At 33.8% G+C, this 21,343-nt stretch overlaps 4 protein-coding genes and 1 non-coding gene across 6 annotated transcripts; 3 read left to right on the forward strand and 2 right to left on the reverse strand.

Annotated features, from left to right (window-relative positions):
* The first annotated feature begins 812 nt into the window (after nucleotides 1–812).
* LOC100186411 (kelch-like protein 12) lies at nucleotides 813–8,549 on the forward strand. 2 transcript variants are annotated; one of them, XM_018814773.2, is made up of 14 exons: nucleotides 813–1,401; nucleotides 1,657–1,733; nucleotides 2,062–2,182; nucleotides 2,849–3,002; nucleotides 3,401–3,618; nucleotides 4,224–4,373; nucleotides 4,756–4,873; nucleotides 5,327–5,403; nucleotides 5,913–6,081; nucleotides 6,322–6,477; nucleotides 6,846–6,908; nucleotides 7,203–7,322; nucleotides 7,873–8,017; nucleotides 8,185–8,549. In XM_018814773.2, the coding sequence occupies exons 2-14, from the start codon at nucleotides 1,669–1,671 to the stop codon at nucleotides 8,315–8,317; spliced, it is 1,689 nt and encodes a 562-aa protein (XP_018670318.1). In that variant the 5' UTR covers nucleotides 813–1,401; nucleotides 1,657–1,668; the 3' UTR covers nucleotides 8,318–8,549. The 2 variants fall into 2 exon arrangements, with proteins under 2 accessions (XP_018670318.1, XP_018670316.1); XM_018814771.2 differs by having other exon boundaries at nucleotides 1,665–1,733.
* Nucleotides 841–959, reverse strand: trnal-caa. Its single transcript has 2 exons — nucleotides 922–959; nucleotides 841–886 (listed from the first exon to the last, which is right to left on the reverse strand). It is a non-coding gene; the product is annotated as a tRNA-Leu (tRNA).
* LOC100185650 (phosphoglucomutase-2) lies at nucleotides 8,466–17,315 on the reverse strand. Its single transcript, XM_002127936.4, has 15 exons — nucleotides 17,118–17,315; nucleotides 16,853–16,952; nucleotides 16,570–16,637; nucleotides 16,290–16,381; nucleotides 15,966–16,050; nucleotides 15,670–15,799; nucleotides 15,140–15,290; nucleotides 14,731–14,920; nucleotides 14,148–14,280; nucleotides 13,682–13,827; nucleotides 13,260–13,353; nucleotides 9,983–10,112; nucleotides 9,549–9,765; nucleotides 9,169–9,299; nucleotides 8,466–9,079 (listed from the first exon to the last, which is right to left on the reverse strand). Exons 1-15 carry the CDS (start codon nucleotides 17,181–17,183, stop codon nucleotides 8,977–8,979), a joined length of 1,836 nt encoding a protein of 611 aa, XP_002127972.1. The 5' UTR covers nucleotides 17,184–17,315; the 3' UTR covers nucleotides 8,466–8,976.
* A 461-nt stretch (nucleotides 17,316–17,776) lies between these two features.
* On the forward strand, nucleotides 17,777–18,929 carry zf(c3h)-16 (zinc finger (C-x8-C-x5-C-x3-H)-16). Its single transcript, XM_026837669.1, has one exon. It carries the CDS (start codon nucleotides 17,822–17,824, stop codon nucleotides 18,461–18,463), a length of 642 nt encoding a protein of 213 aa, XP_026693470.1. The 5' UTR covers nucleotides 17,777–17,821; the 3' UTR covers nucleotides 18,464–18,929.
* LOC100183289 (tRNA (cytosine(38)-C(5))-methyltransferase-like) lies at nucleotides 18,920–21,081 on the forward strand. Its single transcript, XM_002128099.4, has 5 exons — nucleotides 18,920–19,154; nucleotides 19,483–19,590; nucleotides 19,972–20,166; nucleotides 20,253–20,369; nucleotides 20,450–21,081. Exons 1-5 carry the CDS (start codon nucleotides 18,967–18,969, stop codon nucleotides 20,871–20,873), a joined length of 1,032 nt encoding a protein of 343 aa, XP_002128135.1. The 5' UTR covers nucleotides 18,920–18,966; the 3' UTR covers nucleotides 20,874–21,081.
* Nucleotides 21,082–21,343: the final 262 nt, after the last annotated feature.

Consider the following 21,343-nt stretch of genomic DNA (forward strand, 5'->3'; position numbering starts at 1 on the left):
TCCCTATGTAAGAGCAATGGCGAAAGCTTGAAAGCGTCCAACCAGGCCTTCCGTCTGGCTGCGTTGTACTGTAAATAGTGCCTATACTACAGTGCTGCGGTCCTAATACTATGTGATATACGGAATAAACCACCTTCGAATCTTCGATCAAAACCTCGACCAAAACCTTATAACTCAATAAATTAACACTCTGGGCATCTAGATAGGATGATTGACTGTCAGAAACGAGATTTTATGACGAAAATTACGCTGCATAAAGCCGTTAAATTTGGTCTTCTCCGCGACGTTTGTGAAATAAAGAAACGTAACAAAGGAGCAATGCTAGGCGCGTTTGGTTTCGTGAACTCGTTTCTGATTCGCTGGAGCTGTGCACGTGCTATAATAGCGGGAAGCGTTTAAATGAAGTCAACAAGCTTGAGAGTTGTAAAAGCTTTATAGAAAAATCATTTGAATTGGGTTACGACTGTTTTGAGTAGACAGAGAAAAAAACGGTAGGTCAAAAACAATAGCGTCGCTGTGAGATTGGAATGCATTGTACCCATTTAAATTACCGCCCTGCAGTCTTTTGTATAGTGGTCGCCGGTCGGCAATGTGTAATTAACAGTCATTTTTTTCATAAGTGGCACCAGCAATCGCTGTAGCTTTTGGTCTTGTTTACGTCCAAAAGAAATTATTATCTGCTTTTATTTAATTTTTCACAAAACTTTGGTTCCCTGTTTCAGAACTTACAATTTACATACTGATTAAAAAACACATACCGAATTCATATGTACTATACGTTAAAGTTTATAGTAGTAAACTGTTTTCTGAGACAATACTTTGCAAAAGAACAAAATACTTTGTCAGAAGTGGGATTCGAACCCACGCCTCCATTCGGAGACCAGAATACTCAACACCACATAGTGGCGAAGAACGATCGTTCTTGAGTCTGGCGCCTTACACCACTCGGCCATCCTGACTGATGGCATTCTGCACCGCTGCCGCTATTATCACAGTGCCATAACGGCGTTACTGGCTGCTTCCTATTTCTTCACTACATATACGGCTATTGTGAAATAATGCGTATGTTCTGCCGCATTAAAATATCTGCTAGTATACCCAACAAATGTGTAACAGGGAAAAAATCGTGTTTATAATTTTCTGTAGTATGAGTTCTGACGTATCTAGGTGCTGGGGAATTCCCTTTAGCAAAATAAGATTCGGCTCCTTGCAAACACGACGGAGAGTGACACAAGCTATTCCGTGTGGTTCAAGTTGTTAATGTTTAATAAGTGACATTTGTTACTCTGTTCTGTTTGTTTGCAATCAACAAAACCGTTTAAATAGCAATGAGAAGTATTTTACGTACAGTGTCTTTGAGCTGTACGAGCAAAACGGTTCCATGCCAGAGCAAGTATATAGGTACTATTCTTTTCATATTCCAATGCTAATTTGTTAGAATTTGGCCGTTATTAATGTATTTAAATGGTCACTCATAATATTATGTATTTAGATATGTATTAATTAGGATTATTAATAAACTTAATGAGTATTTTTGCTCTATTTTTGTGAGGCACATCTGGGACCTAAAATGTGCAATAGGTTGAGAGTTACCTATTGCACATTTTAGGGCTTACTATATCACTTTCATATACTAAAATAAAATTTATTTTACAGATATTAAGAAATATGACTCGAGTCAAACATCTTCGGGCAAAGCAACGTTGTTCCGATATAATGAAAGCAATGAATGAGTGAGTTATGTATAGCCTATGCTAATAGTTGATAAGTATTAATGTATATATATTAATCCACAACTTCTGACCTTATATTGCCAAATAGTGTGAGGATGTCTGGATGTATGACTTTCACTGGCTATGCATAATTGGTTATAAAATCGTAGTTAAATAATTAATATAAATATAATATATATATATATATGAGTTTTTATCTGTTGGAGTACAATAGTTTAGATCAAATAAATTAAACACAAACAAAATAAAACTAGCAGCAAAAGTTTCAAATATAAGTGTAGCAACTATATAAGATTAAATTGTGTAACTAATGAACTTGTTATTATAGGCAGAGAGACAACAAACTCTATTGTGATATCACACTGGTTGCGAGAGGCAAGCTGTTCCATGCACATCGTAATATACTTGCTGCCAGCAGTAATTATTTCAAGTCTAAATTTCAAAGCCAGGTGAAGTCATAGCAACAATGTCATGTTCAATACTTGTTTAGTAAATTCTGGGGTGACATTTTTAAAATGTAGTTACACACATAGTTGCAAACCACAGGGAACTTTATTGATTAATGTGGTGATGAATGCAATATACTTTAATTTTATTGTTTGTATAGACACTTTACAGCCGGGTAAAAGCTGGTTTAATATTTAAAATTGGGCCGCTAAAACATATAATGTTATCACTATATCAAAAGTTGACATGTCTCCCCATGCATCCATAACATTAACCTTAGCCCTGGGTGTAGTTATTTTATTGTTTACACCTTATGTATAGCAGTATAGTATTATTTTTGTGAAACTTGTTGCACTACCAATTTTTTAAGTGAAAGTAATCTGATATAATCAGTAGGTTAATAATTCAAAGTTTGGCCTATTTGCTCTGTCCTATCTCTTAATTTATGGCTTTGTTTAAAGTGACTGGCAAATATTAATAAAGGGGGGTAAACTTGTCCATTTAAAATATACATTTAATACGGTATTTTGGTATATCATATAACCTAAGACTCTGATCGTTTAATAATATTTAAGCCTGATCCTTAAATAGTATTCTAGGAAATATGTTTATGTGTGTGTTAAACTTGTCCATTTATAATATCACTCACAAACAGATTTATTCTTTAGGGATCTGATCCTTTTGAAAAAATGTTAGAGATTGATGGTGTCAGTAGACTTGCAATGCAGCATGTCCTTGATTTTATTTACACCAATCGAGTTTGTGTGTCAATAAACAATGTGGATGAAATTCTTTACGCTTCGTGGAAAATGGAAATCTTGGGTAGGTAGACAAACAACATTTCTATCTTGTTATGTAGGCATAAATGTCTATTTTTAGTTACAAGTTATAAAAACCTGCAGCATGTTATTATTATTACACTGTGCTACGGACTGTATATGATTGGAAGCCCAACAGAAATATTCGTGTAAATCAAAGTTGTTTTGGCATATTTATTTTTCCAAGAAACATTTTGATGTTCAATGTTAATATTTAATCTTACGAAAGGTGGTCTGAATGCTATATTGAAGAATGGAATACATGCTGGTGTGTAAAATAAATCTGCCAAAACAGTTTTATTGGATTTTTAGAATGCCTGGCAACAACAGTTTGTAAATATTTATCTGTCTATGATTTACCAGAAGTTAACCTAACCTAGTTTTTGCATATTTAAATTACAGATTTAATGAAATTAGTCGTACAATATATAAAAGACCAGTTGGACCCTACCACTTGCTTGCACTTTCGTGACCTTGGGAAAACTTATTCAATTGATTGTATTGTGAAGCAGGCAGATCATTGCGTGCGAAAACACTTTGAGTTTGTAGCGCAACAAGATGATTTTAAAGCACTCACCATCTCTGAACTCAACTCTGTACTGCAGTCACATGAGCTTGTGGTATGTATGTTGTTTTATTATTAAAAGGAAAGTTATTAACCTCTTGTTTTCCAAATCTAAAACCAAGTTACATAACATACATTATAATACATACATAGATTAATATACTCTCGAGCTTTTTATAGAATTTTAATGAAATACCTTCATTAACACTTTTGTTATGACAAGTCCATTTTTGACAGTTTATTACTAACTACAGTTTATTCAATCTCTGCGAATCTAAGCTTAATCTAGTGCTCCTATAGTTTAACGATTCTTGTTTATTGAAATACTAGACTAAAGTTACTTTTTTTAAATCTTGCCAAAAGACATTCACCCAACGTCCTGACATGTAATGACAGAATACCACTATCATTAAGTAATATAACTGGTGCTTTTAATATCCTGGTTATGTCAATCTTTTTTTCCGCTTTAAAATGGGACCCATGTTGTGCTACAGAGACACTTTTAACTTGTATAATTATTCACCTGCAAAGTTATATACCTGGTAGAGTCTGGTAGCTCGTAAGGGGGCACAAGATATGGAACAGAAAACAGAAAGTTATGAAGACCGTCATTGCACCACCACGCGAGGATGAATAATTCATCCTTACATGATTTAACAGGTTACATCTGAGAAGGTGGTGTATGAAGCATTGATAAGATGGGTAAAGTACGACCTTGAATCTAGGAAACCATATTTCATTTCATTATTCCAACATCTACACCTGCAGTTGGTAGACCTGGAGTATTTATCTGATACCATTAGAAGAGAGGTGATTATTCTTGTGTTTGTATTTCAAATAACTTTAGGTGTTAACACACGTAGGCCCAGTTAATAAATAGCAGATGCTAGTGCTCTGTTTAATTAGCCTCTTGTCTGTATTTATCATTTGGGCATTTTACTTTAGCCCATGAAATCTTGTAACCTTCTGATGTTTTTTTACTGTAAAAGCTGATCATTGGTTCATGGCAGTGTATTTGTGTGTGCATATTCATTGTATGAGATACCTTTACTTTGTAGAGTAGCAGACACTAGACAGTATTTAAATTTCTATTTAACTATAAATCACTAAGCTTTAGCGACAAAATTAATATAAGATTTATATAGGCTTTAATAGAACTTCAACTTATAACATTAAGTTTAACTTTTTAAAGAGTTTGGTGAGAGACAACCCATTATGTCGAGACTTGGTGGAAAACGCATTTTACTTTCATGCCAAACCTGACAAGTTCAAAAGAGAGAAACAAAGAATCCATCCATGCCCTGCAAATGGTATGTATCAATACCTATGTCTTAACTGTAATAAATTCTACTAATTTGACTCTGATCTGGTGCTCAATGCTCCTACAGTTAAAATATATGTCAGTCTCTTATACAAGTAGTATCATTTAAATAAGAGACTGAAGATGCCATTTAAGTGAGACATATATTTTTATTATACAGTCAATCAGATTAATTTGTGTGTGTTCCGTTTTCCTAGCTCCATTTCTTTGTCTTTATTTAAAATATAAAATAAACATTAACTTTGAATCGTAAATCCCACATGTATTGACATATAACATAAAACCCCAAAAGCCTATATACACTTCAAATTGCCAACATTATTTTAAATGAAATAAAGTACCCACTTCTAATAGGACAGAACAAATGAAAAATTTTCCACACATGGCAACATACCTATCTATTGTTATTCCAACTTCATGGGTTATTATTAATCTGTTACAGATATCATCTTTGTCCCAAGCATTGAAGTTCAAATGGGTTCCTTTAATCCAAAACAAGGTCGTTGGAAATCACTTGAAGTGAGATATTGCTTGCTTGTTCTTGACCAAAATATTAATCAGCGTTTTATTAGAGGAATGTAACTTTAATACTGTATCACATTTCATCATTTAGTTGAAACAATCATGTTTTGCAGTTTTTTTGTAAAATGTTATTTAGTTTTGTTGCTAGTGCTTAAACTTTGTTAACTATGCAGGTCAAGCTCCATCAGTCTTAGTGGGTTTTTGTATGTCATTGTCCATAACTCATATAGAATAGTGCTATACAGATACTAATGTGATAGCCTAGAAAGACATAGCACAGTGCAAGCTGTAGCATTCTGTGTGTTGGTGGTAATGTGCAAGCCATGCCCTCTTACTTAAGTTATATAAAATAGCCCCATAGTCATACAGATACAACTGCTTCAGCACAAAAAAAAAGAATTTAATTATGATACAAACTCATGTTAAATACTGCTTTTAAAATAAGCAAACATTCAGTTTACTTTACATTTAACAAATATTGTATTTCATATCACTTTGAAACCTAGGTCACTGGAACACCAATACGCAATGCAGCAGTTGTATGTGGTGGAAAAGTTTATTGTTTTGGATGTGGGATTGACCCACTAAGTGTGAAATGTTTCAATGGTTATGAATGGAAAGAACTTCCTAATATGCCAACTGCTCATTATGGGGCTGCTGCTCAGTGTATTGCAGGTGAACATTTTTATAATGTATTTATATTTTATGTGTGTGAGATCCTTCAGTGTAAGGCAACATGGGACTTGAGATTTGGGCCAGAGTTTAATATACAGTATTGCCGTTTTTGCTTTTTAGGGATGTTATCATTTAAAAAATACATTATTTGGCGCGACACTCCACACTTACATTCCTCTTTACTTGTGCTTGTGTTTTATGTATTATTGGAATATAAACCTTACAAGTAATTTGTTGCAGGAGAGATTCTTCTATTTGGAGGTTCTTGCCAAAAGTATCCACATGCAATGTCTGCAACAAACTGTATATCAATCTACAATCCAACTACTAAACTTTGGTCTTGTGTTCATGGACTGACTTCTTTCCGCACTCATGCCACAGCAGTTGCTGTAAAAGGTGGAAATTATATTTTAAGTTTTTTTATAAATTTGAAAAAAAAACATTTTAAAGTTAGATGTACTGTATTTTTGATTTATTACTAAAGGCCCAAAATAGTGCAAACTGTAGGTTAAAGCTAAATAGGGCATCTATTTATTTTCTTGCAAAGATTAGATTAAACAAAGCAGCGTCATATATAAAATGATGCTGCTAAGCATAATATAATTCCAATAGAGCTATTTCAGCAAATATTGCTTTGACACCCTGTTCAGAAGGTGACTAGAATAGGGTGTTGAAACGTTGATACTTTTAAATAGAAGTTTTCCAGTTGAGCTTTAGTGGAATAAAGCAACACATCTTAGTTATTACATCTTTATGTTAAACAGACACTGCATATTTGTTGGGGGGATTTCCACAAACTGAAGGTAAACAAGAAAACTGTAAAACAGGTAAAAAGCTTCACCAATTTTAAAACAGTAGAACTTTTTATACTCTAATAATTTGACTTTGGTACTTTTTAAAACAATCCTAAATTATCCACTGACAAAAGTACTTGGTGCGGCTGGTAGTTTTTGGTACTATTACTACATGTTACTGTTTAACATAATTGGTTATAATGTTGTCAAAAAATATTTCTTTTTTTATTAGAAGTTTTTAACCCAATAAAAACAATTTTTTGGATAACTGTTAAAAAAGTTTTGAAATAACTTTTGTAATAAGATGTTTTAATTTATGTTTACTAGAATGCACCAAGGTGGAAATCTACAATAAATCTAGCAACACATGCGATACAACAAACAGCATGCTTATACCTAGGGCTTCTTGTGCTGCTGTTTATAAAAGAGGAAAAATATTTGTATTCGGTAAGCATGATGTATATGAGTGGCATTTGAATGCAGGGGAGCACCAGTTATGGCATTGTAACTGAGAATATGTGATTCAATACTCGATACTGATACCATTAACAGTAAGTGTCCCTGGGCAAGACACTTTATGGACATTGCTCTCAGCCGGTGGTAATAATAGGTTGTAGCACATGGGTGTTAAGGTAATGTGCAATCTGTGGGTGTCATGGTATGCCACATTGTAGGATGCACCCATGTAGTATAGATAGGTATACACTGATTTTGTAAGATAGATTTTGTTTATTAGTAGTATTAGTAGTAATGTTTACTGTTTAATGCAGTGCAAAAACTTTTTTTTGTTGAATGTATATGCATGTTGTGAGCTTAGGTGTGGTACAGCGTCCAGGCAAGAGTATATGATGTTTTATGAAACTCAAAGTACTCCACATTAATTTAAAGCCCATAAAATATAGGTCTGGTCCTGGGAATGTTTTACTTATACTGTAATGTCTACAACCACAAGGTGTACAACCTGTGTTATCACATACTAAGATTTTGTATGATACAGGAGGACTTGAGAATGTCTTTGTTTTCCACGGCGAAGTATTGAATGTAGAGGACGGTGTTTGGAGTCTTTTGAAAAGTAAAATCCCATTTCAGCTCGGTCATTCTTCTGCTTGCTACTTTGGAGATTACATTGTTGTGTATGGCAGGTGAGAAATTACTTAATTATTTGACTAGATATATTTAGTATTTACTATATCGAAATTCTGTTGTACAGCTTTTGTATATAAAGTAACTGTTTATTGCCTTATGTTTTGAGAACATTTTGTAAAACCTTATCATTTAATTTATTTGGATTCCAATCATTATTTCCCAGTTCTACCTATGGTCATGTATTGCTGTACAACCCTGGTGTGGATAGATGGGACATCTTTGTGGATTATTCACCTTACAAGTCATTTAATGGGGAAGGTGTATTGTACGTGGCAGGTGGAGAAGATAATATTTAGAACCATCAACCAGGTTTCTTGTACAATATTCTCAAGCGATCACGCTTTAACAAGGCTTGTAGTAGTTTTAAAAAATTGTTTATTTAATTTTAATTTTTTACCTATGCAAATATATTAGTAGAAGTATTAACAATGTACAATGTTTAAGTAGCAATATTTGGGTACCTTTCATTTTTAATTCATTGTGATGCAATTAACTTAAATAATATACAAGAAACAAAAGAGGAGTTAACTTATTAAATATCGATATATATATGTGGTGAGCAAAGCTATTATTGGAGCTATACATACAGTAATAATAAGGTACATTAAGTATATAACACACACTAACTAACACTAAGCATGGAACTTCTGGAAAATAATGGGAAAACTTGTTACACAGTTTAAAACAGAACACCGCTGAGTATTATCAGCAAATCACCAAAAACCTAAATTCAACAAAGTTACTTCTGCACTATTGTCATCATCAATATCACCAACGCGCATTTTTGGCCCAACATTTCAGTATGGTTATAAATTCGTGTGTTTCAATCTGTAAAGCTTGGGTGTGGTTAAGTGGTATATGATTTAGAATAAATTAACATTTTTAATTTCATATAAAACTTAAAGTGTATGACAATGACCAAAGCAAAGTGTAAAAGCAATCAATATAAGAATATTTAGCTAGTCCGCGCAAGAAAACCATTTTTATCAGGTTGATAAAATTCTTGGCACATCAGCTCAACCAGTTCGTTTAATTCTTGCACCAATTCTTCTCTTTGCCTGTAATAGATTTCCAGTAATGGATAACTTAAATCGTTACATTAATTGTAATAGGCAAGGTACCAATAAAATATTAGCTACATAATTACCTTCCAATGCTGCCGCAAATTTCAGAGTAATATTTAATTTTCGGTTCCGTTCCACTCGTACGAATTGTAAGCACGACGCCATTTGCGAAGTAGAATGTAATCATGTGACTTGATGGTGTGGTGGGCAGAGTCTGTTGAATTAAATATTGTTTTATTTAGGGTTTTATATTTTGAAACACTTTTGTTTAATATATTTAAAGATTTTAGCACTTTTAGGCTAGCAAGTAGTTCTGTTTTGAAGCTTGTCATTCTGGAGCCAGCAACAGTACAATTTAGCATATAAACAACAGTTTCTTACTTTCCTGGGTTAAAAATCATTTTTGCTATTTTGGGGAATCTAGACCAATCCTACGTCAGTTATGAGGTACAAGAATACTTACAGCTTTGTTGTTATTTTGTCTGCTATCGAACCCTGTGGTGAGGTCCCTTATTCCTGTGATTTGAAACTTGCCAACCTTGCTTGGGTATTTGGATCCTGCCACCGGGTCAGTAATGACATCATTGTCGTCGTAGTTACGTAACCGTTGAAACATGGCTTCTATTTTACTTGGGTCATGGCAGATGTAATACGAGTTGCTGCTGACGTGGTCTCCATACCTGGAAAATGACAAACCTGTTAAGTTACAGTAAAACTAATACCAATGTCTGTATTTTTAAATGGAATAGATTTGAAACATCTGAAAGCCTATTTTTGCTTACTGATTTATCAAGTCATTGCTGTGCCAAGTTTCTGGTATGTAGCTAAACTATGCTCATTTGCAATTGTTTTAACTAGCCAGGCACAGAAAGCACAAATGCGACAATCATATATTACGTGTTATAAATATTCTGCAGCTGTTGTGTAAGAGTTGTTCCTTTGGTCTCCAAGAAACAAGCACATTCAGCCACCACTGACATTGCACTGATGCCATCTTTGTCCAGAACATTTGTACCTATCATGTAACCTGGAAAGGAAGGATATTGCCTGGTTACTCCGCAGGGGTTATAAATGCATCTTTGTACAGCGAACACAACAGACAAAATAGATTTTTTTGTAAATGCGCACTGTAAAAGACTGGCACCGATTGTTAAACTGTAAACTATTACTTGAAAAAACTTGACCACTACTTGAAAACGTTTATTTTTAGAAAATACAGCGGTGTCAGGCACTAAAGTTTTATAATCTTGCTTATTTTTAAAAATTGTAATGTCTAAACACATTTGGAAAGCACTACATTTGATAAAAACGATCATTAAGTAATCAAATATAAAATAAGTTAATAAATACCAACAACTACAGAATTACTACTCATTAGCTTGTATGTAATTGTTTTCTGTGAAACATAATAAACAAAAGCATTCAACAATTTCAAAATGCCTAAGTTTAGTAACATGAAATCACTTGTTTACTTTTTAGATAAATAATTAAAAAGTTTTTGAACGTCTTGTTTAAGTTCATGATGCACTGGTTCATTTATATCATTGAGTATCCTCACTACTTCACATAAACAAATAAAGGATTCAAAATATCGTTCAAAAGCCGTATAACAGTAAAAAAGATTTTGATACAGTAATTTATGCAAATCTGTGGTTTGTTTATATTCTGTTAATATCAACAAACATTCCTGTATGTTTTGAAATGCTTTGTTGAAATCTTTGATTTTAATTAAACTGTCGGAATAACAATATAAACTAGTGGCTTTTAGAACTGGAATACCACATCGTACTTCTGTAGTTTGAATATAAGCATTGCAATATTGAAGAGATTGCTCCATCATATTTTCTGCCTCATCATTCTGATTTACAAGATGAAGACATCTGCTGTAAGTATACAATGCACTACTAAATGCCATCTGATCACGTGGTAATATCTCACTTTTGCATGAAGTTACCAATTTGTTTAGGTAATCAATCTCAGTTTGGATGTCTCTTTTACCAAATCGATCCAGTTTAAGATTGCAATTAAATGCCACAACAATAACTAAAAATTTTTGAAAGTTATTTTTGCAAAGTTGAAACAGTTGTTTGCACAAATCATTGCATAAAGAATATTCGCGAAGTTCCATCAAAGCAAGCTGGGCATTAAGGAAAGACATTATCCCAAGCTCTTGAAGTAAGCTGGGGGAGTTTATCAGTTTCCTTACTTCCATCTTCGTATCTTCATTTAAACCAAGGTACCACATAGCTACAAATTTTGAATTTAACTTGCATGCAGCAGTATGTATTAGGGAAAAATTTAATGAAAATGTTTGGTATAATGCACTTTGAAGTAACCCGTGCAAACTAACTACCGTCTCCATAAAGGAACAAAAGCTTTGTTTTCCAACGACTTTAAATACTCCAGAAACAACAGTAATAGGATCAGAATCTTCCATGAAAATATCATCTTGTCTTCCCCTTGAATGATAAACTTTGGATCTCACTTGACAAGCCACTGCAACCATGAATCGAAGCTTATGAGCCACCATTTTACTGCATACGTTACATTGTTCCAACATATTGATGATTTTAAAACACGAAGAAGCTTTAAATGAATAACGCCGTCCAATCGATGCAATAAAGATTGTTGAACTTCTGTAAATTACTCGCTTAATGTTAAAATTTTGAAAACCAGCAAACACTGTTACTTTTAAATTTAAAATATGCAAGTTTTGTAGATCTTCATCCAATTGTTGTATCACCATTGAAAAATTGCTAGCTTTATCTTTCTTCCTAACTACTTCATGCGACTTATCCTGATACTCACAAAATAATGTTTTATCACCAGCAACAAAGCAAGACTTGGACAAAATATCGGACAAATGATATCCCTGCTTTATGTCTTCTTCTTTTTCCAACAGTTGAAGCATTTCTTTCACTGGTTTTATAAGCTCCATTTTCCATGGTTTGTTTACAGTTGGTTGTCTTCCAAGAGGTATTTTGCTTGCATGTGACATCATCCCATCAAACGTTACTCCATTTGGCGTATGTGCATCATAAAACCAATTACAGTTTTCGCTGTTTAAACTTGGAATTGCAACCGAAGGAATCATGGTTTCTCCGAGGTTGATTAGAACGATGTGAAATATTGTGGAGAACCACTTAAAGTATCTCATGATCGTATCACGCTCCTTATTACAAGCTGCTTCATCGTCAAGGAGAATAATGTGTTCAAAATCTGAATATAATGTAATTTCTGATCGTGCCAGGGAACCCAATCCTACTACAGAGTATTTACATGGGGGATTTCCCATGATTTCAATGCATTCATCAGATACAAATCTCATTAACTCAGTGTATTGCTTTGTTACTTTCTTTTGGATATTTTTAACATCTAGTATTATCTTTCTTTGTAATTCAACCAGTCTATCCTCTTTTACATTGTCAGGAATTCGAGTCACTTTATTGTATTGTGCTCCCATTTCCTTTCTAGTTTGTTTTAGTTTTCTCTGGAGATTTGCAGAAATCCTAACCAAATTAGCATTCTGTTTTTTAGCCTTGGCCTTCACCAGAACAGATGAGCAAAATCTTTTAAGATCACTTTTAATTTGGTCACTATGTGGATCTCTTACTATAGCAGCATTATACAAAGCAACACCACGAATAGCATTCACCTTTTTCTGTTTAGTTTTCCTGCCATATATCTCGGCCAAATCATGAAATATTGGAACTGATTTTTTTGGATCAATTTCTTTTCCGTTTCCGTCACACAGCAACTTTAACTTATCAACAAGATTTCTCTCAGCTTTACTAATTTCAACTGTTTCCATTTTCAAAACTAAGGATTTCTAATCACCAGTGGTGTAAGCAGAATACTAATTTATATGAAGTGACTTAGTGCTTGTTACTAGCTACGTTGTATTGTTTGCGAACTTCTTGTGCAAATAGTGTTTTGTGTGCTTAAGTTAAACAATCAGCACGACATGTTAGTCACTCAATGAACAAGAGCAAAAAGCAGCTATTTGGATGAAAAAAGATCCATAAGGCAACTACCATGCACAATAATCATATCTATCTCAGTGTCTGACTGGTGTTGCAATAAAGATAAGCCATAACTGGAAACTCGACAGCAAGCATGAAACACATGAACATGGCCCGACTAAAAAAATATGGAACAAATTGCAATCACTTACCTATTGCCTCCTCAAAGGCAAACAAGACGGTTTTTCCTTCTTTAAGAAGTTGATCAGTTCTGTTTCCCATCCATTTAAAACCAGTCAATGTATCCTGTTGAATAAATAGTTTAAGAAGATTACAAGTATTAGTAACTAACTATCAAGTTTTCATACAGTATTAATAACCCCTGAAGTGGTGGCTTGTTAAATCCTGCATCAGTTTATTACATATTTATTATACAATGTTGCCTTCCTTTCATTAGCTATTTGAAAAACCAAGCCAAGTTTTACACACACATATGCAAGGAAGTTACTTATCCTAGTGCGATGGCAATTAAACCAAAATCTCAGGGCTACAGGCCCACACCACTTTGTTACAACCCCAGACATACAACAACACTATTGCATGCACATAATAGTCATAGTTTCCATATTTTTACCTCAAATTTAAACCCTTCTTTCTCTGCAATGGCTTGCAGAATCATGGAGGACACCGTACTACTCAACATATAAATGTTTGAACGATCAACCGTGTCAGGATTGTTTGTGATGTAAGAATACCAAACCCACCAACCAATCAGAGAGCCTGAAATTACAGAAAAAAGAAAAACTTAATAAACTTACAGTTTGTTTATTATCAAACACACAAAAATGGTGCATGGTTCAGAATTTGTAAAGCAAACTCATCGCTGCTTTATTTCTAGGTCTGGATAACTAGCAGTGTAAATTTATAAAGGTATATCTGGGCCATCAGCCTAAAAAAAGTCTTAAAAGAAGACAAATTACACAAACTTTTATAAATGCAATTTTTTATAAATTTTTATTAAATGTAATTGTAAAAAACATCAGGGGGGGCACTCTGCTTTCCCAGATTTGGTGCCTATGAAAGAAGATCAAAGTCCTTACCCAACTCATTCCCTGAGAAGACTTTCCAACTTCCATCATCTTGTTTCTCGGCAATAGCAAGTCGGTCAGCATCCGGATCGTTTGCGAGGATGACTTTACATCCGGTCTCATCTGCTGTTCGCATTGCAAGAAGCTGGAGAAAAATAAAGACACCTTATAATTAAAGGAATGGGATGAATAGGAATCAGTTTAATATAGTAGGGTGGGGAAAGATGGGACACCTTTTCATTATTTTTTTGTCCCATTTAAAAGTAAACAAAGAACATTCAAAGATTTATAAAACCGTATCCTCAAGACTCCCATATATACCGTTGTTAATTGTTTTAAAACACGATCAGAATATTTTAATATTATGTGCTGAAAGTTTCTCATCTCCCCCCACTCTACTATATAGGGTTGTTTGACATAAACATTATTTTCATACAAGAAAGAGTGCAGGACTTTAGCATGTTAGGTTGTTTAGTTACAACTTGGAAGCAAATAGTAAAATTTTTTTAGCACAAGTTATTTTCCAAAAGGTAATTTGATACTGATAGATAGGGGTATAACTTATATTATGTGATGCAGTGAGACTCCTACTCACCAGGACACCTTTCCCTTCTTCAGGGTTAGGATATTTAACCGTAGAAAACTCAGGGTCAGGGTTCATTTGTTCGGGGACGTTCTCAAAAGTTGGTAGAGAGAAAGTTTCAAATGATTTGCGAGCGAATGCCAAACCAACTCCGTGCACTGGTGTGTACGTGAACCGCAGGCTTGTGCTGCTGTTTATTGACCTGGTGGTTTTGCCACATTAGAAAATTTTAATAGATGAGGTAAAAGGTCAGAAATATTTTTTCCCCCAAAATGTCTGTTTTATATTACTTGTACTCATACATATAATTTGACGCCTATAATTTGTATGTATGATACAATGAAACTATATTATTATTTTAAGGTGTTCGTTTGGGTTATTTTACAAACAACCTACTTTAACTACTACAGCTTTGTTGTACCTGTTTTTGCAGTAACTTTTGAGGTCTTTGAAATAATTTAGCATCACTTCATCATAAGGGTCAACCAAACCTGGTTTTCCTTGCAATAAATCTTCATTCCATACATCTGCACATGTCGGTGCAAGGCTTGCACTTATGCATTCAGCTATACCTGAAATAAAAGAGATTTACTTTTCTTCTCAGAATAATTAAAACAGCATTCTAAAGTTTTTTTATATTACACTTCGTTGAACATTACAATCAACTTATAATAACATAGATTTGTTTACTAGAATAGCGTAGATAAAACTATTAAAACAACAAAGAGAAGGGAGTTAACAGTAAAACAACAGTTGTTAAAACATTTTATGGTTAAAAGGTGTGGGAAAGACCGGCAGTTAAAAAACCTGTCTGTTAAACCAAATATACAGTGAACTCCCCTTTTTAAAATGTAATTAAAACAGAGTACTATGCAGTTGAAAGAAAATTTATCATTTGGCAAGTTATCGAGTTTATAATTCAAACTAAACTGTAATGGAAATGAGATTTACCAGAATCGTGCGGTGGTATAATCTGAGAACCATTTTCCCAATAGACCTTGTATCCGTTATCTTGTTTTGGATTGTGGGAAGCAGTCACCATGATTCCCGCGCATGTTTTGTATCGCAACACTCCATAAGGCTGAGAAAAATTATTTTAATTTCAATTGTACTGCTAATCAGCAGAGTGATTGTGGTCAAAGCATTGCAGGGAAATTGCCCTGACCGAGTGCTTACAAAGTTACAATATATATACCTACAGTTCATATACAACACAAAACTGTAAAAGTATATTACGTTTCACCTACCACAAATGGTGTTGGGACGATCTTTGAATACAAATAAACTTTAACACCTTGTAAACCGAACACATTAGCTGCCAATCTGGCAAATCTGAAGGAAAAACCAATTATCAAGCACATTGTTTGTCTACCAGACCATAGTTTCGAGTGTGTTATATGACTGCTTTTATAACCATAAGTTGTATTTATTTTATCCACAGTGGGTTATTATAACAATTTTTTCAATCATTCCACTTTTGAGTCTAAACTTAATATTCATATATCAGTGAATAAAGTTGCTTTTAATTTTTTTGAAGTATATAACCATATTAATACTGCTTATTTCCAAACCTTGAGCTGTTATGCCTTGAGTCATACCCAATAATGACTCCCTTGGATTTTAAACCATCACCGAACTGTTGCAGTAGATACTTACAGAACCCCTGCATTAAAAATTCAAATCAAAATGGTAAGAAAAAATGGATTGAATGCTACATAAGAATTTCTTACTACGGAAAAATCTGTTGTAACAGTTTTATTTTCAGGTAAGTTAATAAATGACTGCTAATTGTTATTCAAATATATATAAAACGACAATGCATATTTATGTATCTATATCGGATTCAATTACCTGCGTAGTTTGAATTACCGTCAAATCATTCATTCGAGAATTTCCGGCACCCATTTCTGCACGAAGACCTAAACAATATATATGGGTTCTGATATATTTGCTATACACGTTAGTTGATTGCAGTTTTTTTTAACGTTAATTAAGCACTTCAATTGATTGTGTAACAGTGTTTTGAAAACTGTCGTCAAACCCTTAAAAATACGACTAACAGTTGCAATTAATATATATATATATAACTGATTATTTTGTTTTAAAGTATTTACGCAAGACTTGTATGTTTTACCCGCTGTTCCGAACTCCATTCTTTTTAACAGATATTTCTTCAGGTTGTCATATTCGTTTTCTTTTTGCAATTGTATAATTTCATTTCTTGTCTTCTCGTTCTAAAAAAGTAAATATGTTTTGGCCGCATCAATAATGGATATCACACATCAATATTCAAATTTCTTGCCCACTAGCAAATAAAGCAATTTAATACTGGATAAATTTTTAATTGTGCATGAAAATGACTAAAACACAGGGAAAATACAATATCTACTATATATTACCTTGTCCCATTCCAACCACTGGGAAATTGCTTCTTCTAGTTTTGGGTCTCCTGACATCTTTACCATATATCTTACTTCAAAAACTAAAAAGCGTTGAATGCCGCAGAACCCCTTTATACTTAGGTGAACAATACTGTAAGTATGTATATGAGCTTACGTGTTTCGATACAACGCATTTTTTACTACGGGTAAACGCTAGCGCGTGGTAAGAATATTTATTTAAGCGTTATACCGCGAAAACATTACAATAAACAAATAGGTATTTAAAAAAATATGGCTTTTTTAATTATTTGTATGCTCATTACATTTTCAGGAATGAAATCAGTGCATTTTGTAATCTATAATCATAGCCACCCCTTAATTTAGTTAAATATTTTTAGAGTGACATCTTGCGGTACTGGCAGAGCATTGCTGCGTTTTGATAAAAAAAAAGTGTATTTGTACCATGTTTTGTTTGTTTGCAACGTAAATACAACTAACTTTGAGCTTATTATTTTGAAAAAGTAAATGTATTGTGCTTAGGGTGTTGTTAGCGTGTATATTCTACGCCAAACGTGTAACTGTAACATAAGACTGTGCTACATGCATGAGGTCATTGTCATAACGTTATCATGCCAGCAAAAATAGATAATTGTAATACACTGTTAATGAACTTTATTTACTAAATTTGCATCACTAACAGATATTGTGCCGTTGTGGTAAAAATGGCGGAATACTTAGCTTCAATTTTTGGAACTGAAAAGGATAAGGTAAACTGCTCATTCTATTTTAAAATCGGAGCTTGTCGTCACGGCGAGAGATGCTCAAGACTCCACAACAAGCCAACTTTCAGTCAAACCATTGTGTTGCAAGGACTGTATCAAAATCCACAGATAAACAACACAGGAATTGGTACTGTCAGTGATGTAGAAATGCAGGAGCATTATGACAACTTCTTTGAAGAAGTTTTCGTGGAACTGGAGGAGAAGTATGGATCAATTGAGGAAATGAATGTGTGCGACAACTTGGGCGATCATTTGGTGGGAAATGTTTATATTAAGTTTCACAAAGAAGAAGATGCAGAAAAGGCAGTGAATGATCTGAATAACAGGTGGTTTAATGGGCAACCAATAATGTCTGAGCTCAGCACTGTGACAGATTTTCGTGAGGCGTGCTGTCGGCAGTATGAGATGGGTGAATGCACACGTGGTGGCTTCTGCAACTTCATGCACCTCAAACCAATCTCAAGGGAGCTACGAAGGAGACTGTATGGAAGAAAAGAGAAGAAGAAGAGATCCCGTTCCCCGCCAACGAGGAACAGGCGAGGAGGTTCGCGGGAGAGACACGGACGGGATCGACGTCATTAATGTGTTGATGTGAAAAGCATAATGAGGCTGCCATAAATACCAACTTAATCTGCACACTTACAAGTTTATGCTGAACATAAACAGTATAAAGCTGATGATGATTTAATGAAGTGCTGTATACTCTCTGTAGCGTATTTCATTTTTTAATTTTAGGAATAATATCTAATTTGTGACCCTGGTTTAAAATTTGAATTGTAACTCCTTTAACTATTAGACTGACTAGGTTCAAGTTCAACAAATAATTTGAAATTCATTTTCGGTTGTGCGTTCTACATTACTACTGCTGCTCCTACATAACTCTATTGCTGTTTTTTGTGAAAGAGTTTTATATTCCAACATCAACAAGTGACATTTTATTGGCACGTTTTTTATCGAGCATTTTGTACAGATATTCCTTGTAGAATGACTAAATGGTTACAATAACTTAGAATAAACCAAATTTTCCACATGTGGTTTGTTTTGCAGATACAAAACGCTAGGCTACTGTGGCTGACTTTGTCAAAATGGAGCCTGAGTTAAAGGTTTTAGAGCTCTACAGTGGTATTGGTGGCATGCACTATGCTTTGCTTGGGGCAAATTTGAAGAACTGTGAAGTGGTATGCTCTGTTGACATAAGCCCAGCTGCAAGTCTGGTTTATAAACATAACTTTCCAGGAACTAAGCACTGGGAGAGAAGCATTGAGGGATTTAGGTTTGTGTGATTGACCTGGTAACCAAGAAAAACGTACTGAACTGGGAGCAGTTGTCATTTTTTTAATAAAATCTAGGGTGACTTTGTTAAAATACCAATACATTTATACTTAGGTGTTGAGTATCACCATCACCGATTGTTCGTTGTTTGTATACTCATTTAACCATAGAGTAAAATCTGGTTTACATTAAAAACTAAATTTTCAAAATCGCTTATGCTGCTGCCTGTTGTACATAATATAATAGGTTTATCATTCATTGAAAGTTTAATCGTAACAGAATACAGTTTAGTAATGGGTAAAGTTTAAATTTTTAATGCTATTATTCAGTGCAAAAGATTTTGATAACATGGGTTTTAATACCTTGATGATGAGCCCTCCATGTCAACCTTTTACAAGAGTGGGATTACAGAAAGACATAAACGATCCTCGAACAAGGTTTGCACAAAGTGGTGTATGGTGTGTGTGGAATGTGGACAGTCTCACTCTTTGCAGTGACTCTGTATTGAACTAAGAAAAAAGAGTTGTTTGTGTTATTTGCAAAAAAACTTACTTAAAATATATATATAAATAATTTTTTTAAGAGGATCAACAAGATAAAAATAAAAATTAATTATAACACATAAAATAAATAAATAGTTTTTTGGGGGAGAACTTTGGATTCAAAAAATCATTTATCTTAACCTCTTTTAGCTGTGATATAGTAGTACAGTAGTGCTTTCCAGAAAGTGTGTGCAGTTATTGACTGAAGTTGTAAAATGAATATACAAATATATATATATATTCTACAACATATCACAAAAGTATCTCATTTTCCAGATCATTCATTTACCTAATGAAGGTACTACCACAACTAAGTAATCCACCAACGTATATTCTCATGGAAAATGTAAAAGGATTCGAGAACTCAAAAGCTCATGATATGTTTTTACAAGTTTTGGAGCAGCTGGAATATTCAACTGCTCAGTTTTTGCTTACTCCTAAGCAATTTGGTGTGCCTAACTCAAGATTAAGGTATTTACTTAGTCCCAGCCGTTTATTATTTAAAGAGTATGTTTGCTTTTCTTTTGTTTCAATATTTACAAAGAACTGTTTTCCAGATACTACCTGCTCGCTAAACGAAAACCCCTTCAGTTTCCAGATGAAGTAAATACGCCAAATGAGGTGATTGAAACAATGCCACAAGCTTTGCAGAAATGTTTAAATAGCAACGCTGGGTAAGCTTATTTATTACAAAGCATTGTATTCTAGCCCAACACTCAAGGCTAACTTTCTAACTGAACAAAACTTTTATTAGGAAAGAACAAAACGAAAAACACACTATTAAGACTTTGGAGAATTATCTTGAAGAAGCGGAGTCAACACTAAAAGAACATGCCTTGACAGAAAAAACTCTATTGCGTTACCTTCAAGTTATGGACATTGTCACCCCAAGGCATCAATCTTCTACTTGTTTTACAAAGTCCTATGGGTACTATGCAGAAGGAACTGGTTCTGTTTTAAACATGGGTGGTGAAATTAAAATGTCTAATCCTTTACACAATAATCTGCGTTACTTTACAGCTAGAGAGGTGGCAAACATAATGTGTTTTCCGAAAGATAAATTTCATTTCCCAGAGAATTTTACACGCAAGCAAAAGTACAAACTGTTGGGAAACAGTTTAAATGTGTATGTTGTATCGTGCTTGTTAAAATTGCTTATAACAGACACCAAAAGATAGTATTATACTGTAAAATCATTTGATTGGTGTAAGTTTTTTCAAGATCTGCTTTCTAGTGTTTTTCTAACTCCTACAAAATATTTTAAGCATGCTATATTTGTATTTATTTAACTTGAAAACATAGATTGTGCAATGTGTTTAATCATGACTGGTATTTTGCCTACGTAATTGTAGAATTAGGGCTTTTTGTAATAGATTTCCAACACCTGTACTCTTCATATGTAAAGAAGACAGTTTGAAAACAAAGGTTCACAGATAATAGGATTGACCTGAGACTTTTGTTGTCTATCAATGTCTTGGTTAATTAGAAGGTAATAAAAATCAGCTGGTTCCAGACAGTAAACATTGAGATAAAGATATTTTGAATGGAATAGCCAGTGCGTTATTCTCACGACAGTAAGTTGCGTGATACATATTTGCGTGTACTTGAGAGTTACAAAATAAACTTGTTTTTTTTTAAATGCAAATTG

This window comes from Ciona intestinalis, chromosome 14 (assembly GCF_000224145.3).
Source record: "Ciona intestinalis chromosome 14, KH, whole genome shotgun sequence".
Classification (NCBI taxonomy): Eukaryota; Metazoa; Chordata; class Ascidiacea; order Phlebobranchia; family Cionidae; genus Ciona; species Ciona intestinalis.